Source organism: Ammodytes marinus, assembly GCF_949987685.1.
Source record: "Ammodytes marinus genome assembly, chromosome: 4".
Taxonomy (NCBI): domain Eukaryota; kingdom Metazoa; phylum Chordata; class Actinopteri; order Uranoscopiformes; family Ammodytidae; genus Ammodytes; species Ammodytes marinus.
Window position 1 is genome coordinate 3,571,427 of NC_137233.1, and position 6,321 is coordinate 3,577,747.

The window sequence follows — 6,321 nt, forward strand, 5'->3', positions numbered from 1 at the left end:
CACACACACACATACACTCAAAGATACACACACACACACACACACACATACACTCAAATATACACACACACACACACACACACACACACACACACACACAAAGACACACACACACACACACTTGGACGTCAGGTGTACTGTCTGTATGCACTAGCAGATGGCAATGACAATTTCAGTCCCTGGACTATCATCTAATCAAAACAGCTTCACACACACACACGCACACACACACACACACACGCACTCTCTCAAACACACACACACACACTCTCAAACACACACATACACACACACACACACACACACCTCCACACTCCCTCCGGATTAAAAATCCTTCACAGCAAATAAGGTTAACATCATAATTCATACCAAATGTGCATAGCGAAGATAACTGCGCCGCAACATTCAGATGTATAGGTCAGCGACGCAATTTAAATTCCATCAAAACACAGTTGCATCTTGGGATATTTTATAGGTGTAATATAAATATAAATATAAATAAAAATAATTCACATCGAATATTTTAAAGTAGCTACAAGGAATGAGGAACTTTCGTTTAGTTTAGATTTTAGCGTTAAAGGGACACTGTGAAACATTTTAAGTAATTTATTAGCTAAAATCAATATCCTCATTCATAAATATGTCCTCATTAGTGTAAAATCACCTCTGCCAATAATCTGAATAATCCTCCTCAGCGGAGAATTACAAATATTAATGTTACATTTTGTCCATTGAGCAGGCAAGTCTTATGGAGGAATCCATGTTGGTTGGAATGTCATCAGGTGCATTGTTTAAAATTTAGAATTGTTCTTGTCCTTGAAGGCCACTGTAGCTTCTGTTATTATTCTAAAGGGGTGTTGCATTCTAGAACTTTCTTGATGATGTCATATTACACAGTGCCCCTTTAAAGAGAGACAGCAGGATGCATGGCCATGAGGTAATGTATTTATATGTGACTATGGCCGATTAATATTGGTAAGTTCCATTCATAAACACAGGCTTTTCCCGTCTGCTGTGTGTGTGTCTGTCTGTCTGTGTCTGTCTGTGTGTCTGTGTGTCTGTCTGTCTGTATGGGTGTCTGTCTGTCTGTCTGTCTGTGTGTCTGTCTGTCTGTCTGTCTGTCTGTCTGTCTGTCTGTCTATCTATATATATATGTTGGAAAAAGTCAAATTTATAACATGTAATTTTCAGATTTATTTGATTGGTCTGACAGTACTAAGGGTTGGTGTCTATTTCTAACCTTGAGATTGAAGGAGGGAATATCAGAGGCAAGAAAATTAACTGAAAGTCTCGACACAGACACACACACAGACACGCACACACACGCACACACACACACACACACACGCACACACACGCACACACACACACACACACACACACTCACAGACACACACAGACACACACACACACACACACACATAGACACACACACACACACACACAGACAAACACGGAGTGAAAGAAACTCATTGTGAGTTCTAGTCACTGGCTCTGAAGTCTATTCAGTATGCAGTCTTCAGCGCTCCAGCAGCACTAATGAGCAACAGCCAAACACACACACACACGAGAACGCTCACACACACACACACACACACACACACACACACACACACACACACACACACACACACACACACACACACACACACACACACACACACACACACACACACACACACACACACACACACACACACACACACACACACACACACACACCCCAAGCTTGTTCCTCACAGTCACTGCATTAAAGAAGTTTCTTATTTTGCAACATCCACGCTGATCATATTTGTCATATCAAGGGGGTTTTCTCTTCTTTCACATTCATCACAGACACTTTGAACCGGCTTTTAAAGCTACGGTGCGTAACTTTTTCACATGAATGAATGTCGGTTACATTCAAGCTCCACAAAACTCTCTCCGTATACCTCAGTATGGCAGCGTTCACAAAACTAGTGTGTGTGTCCCCCCCACTGACACTGGTGCAGGAGCTCACTGGCTCATTACGTTTTTCTTAATGCCTTTGTCATTGGTATACGTTCACCCAGGAACAACAGCTGGCGTAGTAAAAACACTACTGCTTTTGCCCAAAGGGGGGCGCTAGAATAACCACAAACTGAAAGTCCCTCAGAGCACCTTTAATGATAAACTAACCAGATAAACTTTAGAGCGTACTGTAGGGCTGCACGATATGGTCAAAACATCATATCCCGATATGTTTAGGCTGACTGGCGATATAAGATATATATCTCGATAAATAGCTATTGAGGAAAAACATAGAGATTTTCAATAGATATTTTCATATACAATAGCTTAAGCATTAATACAATTTCAAGAGGTGTGTCCTGTATTTTCTGGATACACTGGTCTCAGGATGTGGAAGCTATTTATTAATTTGTAATATTTAAATTAATTAGGCCTACACATTGTACATCAAAATGAGTCTGATGCATGAGCCATGACATTTAGTATAATATCACAAATGCATTGATAAACAGTGTGCACGTACTGTACCTTTAACGATGAGGTCGGCGTAGTTGGAAACGCCAGAGCCGCCGTCTGAGCGAATGACACATCGGTAGCGACTCGTGCTACGCTGTGACGTGTCGCCGACGGAGACAGTTGCCGAGAAACGCCGATGGTTGACCACCCTGGTTACCATCAGGGCCGTGTCTCTACCGTTCCATTGCTGTAACAAGGGGAAAGAGAAGACTGTAATGAGAAATATTGCATATTGTGCAGACCCCCCCCCCCCCAATTGGTTGATCAGAGTGTATCAAAGCCTTCCCCCTCTCCCTCACATGACTGGCCAATCAAAACACACTGCATTGTTGTTTATGACGAACTGAAGCCCATTGTTGTAACAGTATAAAGTATGTAACTTGGCTTCTGATCTTGGTCATTCTTTTATTTTTTTTAAGATATTTTTTTTGCATTGTTATGCTTTATTGATAGTGTAGAGACAGAGTTGAAATGGGGCAGAGAGGGGAGTGACATGCAGAGAACGACCGCGGGCTGGAATCGAACCCGGGTCCGCTGCTGGCCGAGGCCCATGGGGGGGACGCCCTATCAACTGAGCTAAGGGCGACCCATTCTTGGCCATTCTTCACCCTGGGGTCAGAATGGACCTTCATTTCTAAGGACCCAGGAACATGAAGCCTCTATTCTTTGATTAAATACTCTGCTTGATTAATACCTTAAAAGCCTTAAAATCTAATTTGTTTCCTCACAAGACCAAATTAATATAAACATTAGCAAAAGTCTTGTAGCATGTTCTTAAAACGTAATGACTGCCTTCCAATCACCCTTCCTTGCATGCTATTTCGAAAAATATCTAGGATGCCGATGTTCCTATACATGTGGTCAAATGTAGCACGCTAAAAAATATCTGCCCTACAACATTTGGATTTTCAGTATGGAAATCAACAGATTTTATTGGCGATTCTGACCCACAATGCACTGCAGCAGAAGTGACGTCATACACACACACCCACACACACACACGCACACACAGTACTAACCTGTAGCCATAGTTTATCGTGCTGGGACCATTTCCCTCCGGCTGTGCACTGGAATGTCGCATTCTGACCGACGTTCACCTCGACATTCTGCAGACGCAGGAAGTGAGGAGCTTTGCCTGGGACACACAGGGAGGAGACGACTGGGTTAAACATACAGACAATTAAAAGGCACTGCTTAATCAATCAATCAATCAATCAATCAATCAATCAATCAATCAATCAATCAATCAATCAATCCGCTTTATTCAAGAGACGCAAGGTCCATTTAAAGACATACAACATTCACGTTAAAAATACATGTAGAAAAAAAAATATATTGTGGGACCAATCAAATTTCTATCTTGTTGACATCATATGCATACCATCTTTTTTAATTTTTTGGAAGATTATTTTTGGGTATTTTCAAAGCTTTATTGATAGAGTGGAGAGACAGCCTCTATGGGGGAAGGGGTTGGAGCTCTAACCACTACACTACGAGCGCCCCTCATGCCCTTTTTTTGGCAAAGGAGATTGATATAGGCGGCAGTGGCGAAGTGGGCAGGGAGGTCGCCTCTGGAGTGCAGGGTCGGAGGTTCAATCCCCCGCCTACCCGCCACATGTCGAAGTGTCCTTGGGCAAGACATTGAACCCCGAATTGCTCCTGATAGTTAGCTTGCACCCTGCGTGGTAGCTGCTGCTGCTATCGGTGTATGAATGTGTGTGTGATTGGGTGAATGTGTACAAAACAATGTAAAGCGCTTTGAGTCTGTGAAAAACCAGGGAAAAGAGCTATATAAGTGGAGTCCATTTACCATTTAACATATGAAAAAAATCAGTAGCAACAGTCTGTGAAACATAGCAACAGCAGCCATTAAACAACACGTGCAGGAATGTCCTCAACAATAGTAATACAAGTCAGTAAGTTCTTGATATTGCTGGAATTGATGCAATGGCTACATTAACATTATCAATGGCTTCCAGACAGACAGAATGACTTTGGCTTGGCATTGGGTCGAGCCAGCGGCCGGTTGATTTCATTTAGACCGTCTGCAGACAGAGTATGAGCATCGATTATTTAACTATGATAATATGTCCTGATGATAATGGGAAGGAAGCTGCAAATAACAAGGACATGGATATGAAGGGAGGTCTATTTTGGTGGGTGGATGGATGGATGGATGGATGGATGGATGGATGGATGGATGGATGGATGGATGGATGGATGGATGGATGGATGGATGGATGGATGGGTAGATAGATAGATAGATAGATAGATAGATAGATAGATAGATAGATAGATAGATAGATAGTAGATAGATAGATAGATAGATAGATAGATAGATAGACAGACAGACAGACAGACAGACAGACAGACAGACAGACAGACAGACAGACAGACAGACAGACAGACAGACAGACAGACAGACAGGTGAGTAGAGTGAGGATGACTTGGAACGAAAAAAAAAAGTAAAAAGAACAGTTTGGCTAAAAAAGAAACTAAAACTAAAAAAATAATTTGGAATGTAATGTTGTTCTCTTGTTGTGACTCAATTTGTTCTAATTAAAATGAAACAGCTTGTGCTCATGGTCTCATTCTACCGTTTAGCACGACTCCCACTTACCTTTTCAAACTAACAAGACTCGTTATCTGAGAGAAATAAGATCGTGTTCTTTTTATTGCAGTGAAGTATAATCTCAGGAAAGTTACAATTCAAAAGTGCTACGAGAAAAGTTTCAGTTTGTGTTAATTCTTGCACCCACTTTGGACCAAAGCAGTAGTGTTTTTACCAAGCCAGCGCCTGCTATCTGTCTGTATATCTATCTATCTATCTATCTATCTATCTATCTATCTATCTATCTATCTATCTATCTATCTATCTATCTATCTATCTATCTATCTATCCATCTATCGCCTGCTGTCCTAAAGATCTTTGCTAGCGCGTGGTGGCGGCGCGTGCATTTGTTTAGGAAGCGAGTGAAAGAGAGACAGCAGGATGCATGGCCATGAGGTAATGTATTTATATGTGACTATGTCAGATTAATAATGGTGATATGACCACGGTGAAGCAAAGTAAACTGTGATTGAGTAGCGTTCATAAACACAGGCTTTTCTTCGTAAATTGATTAACCGAAGTTTGCAAGTTAATTCTCTGGCAACGGCATTAAGAAAAACCTATATTAAAATAGCATTCTTTGCACTGATGGTCTCGTTTGCTGTCATGATCATCAGAGGAAAAATTAGACAGTTTCAGAAATATTAAAAAGTTAGGGGGCGCCCTTAGCTCAGTTGGTAGGGCTTTTTTAGAATTATTATTTTTTCCCTTAGAAGGGGTCTCTTATATCTCCGTATTTCTCCATACCATGGACTATGGCATGGGCGCCGCCATTTTGGAAGTGTCATAGTTGGAATGTCATCAGCTCAGAAGCACAGAATGGAACAGTTGGCCACACTGTGTCCATCAGAACTACCAGCTGGAATGTTCTGGAATAATGTCTGTTGCTTCTCTGAACGGGAGCCATAGAGACCAACTGTTGTGATCTAGAATTGTACCACTTGATGATGTCATATTACACACTGCACCTTTAAAGACGTTTTTTTTTTCAATCTCGCGTCACTACTGGATAAATAGTGGACTAAATCTTTAAAAGTTCCGCGTAGCTACTGTAATTTGATAATCATACTTGAATGCAAAAATAATCGCAGTGCCAGTCAGAACAGACAGAGAGACTCACACACACACACACACACGCACGCGCACGCACACACACACACACACACACAGACAGACACACACAGACACACACACACAGAGGCATT

At 41.6% G+C, this 6,321-nt stretch overlaps 1 protein-coding gene across 1 annotated transcript in view; it reads right to left on the minus strand.

Annotated features, from left to right (window-relative positions):
* LOC307249222 (receptor-type tyrosine-protein phosphatase T-like) overlaps window positions 1–6,321 on the minus strand; it is a gene marked incomplete at both ends in the record, with an annotated part of 162,968 nt that overhangs the window by 137,177 nt on the left and 19,470 nt on the right. The window contains 2 exons of the mRNA XM_080025864.1: window positions 2,518–2,692; window positions 3,525–3,640. Of these exons, the coding sequence (XP_079881990.1) occupies window positions 2,518–2,692; window positions 3,525–3,640 (291 nt within the window). The remainder of the gene's footprint in view (window positions 1–2,517; window positions 2,693–3,524; window positions 3,641–6,321) is intronic.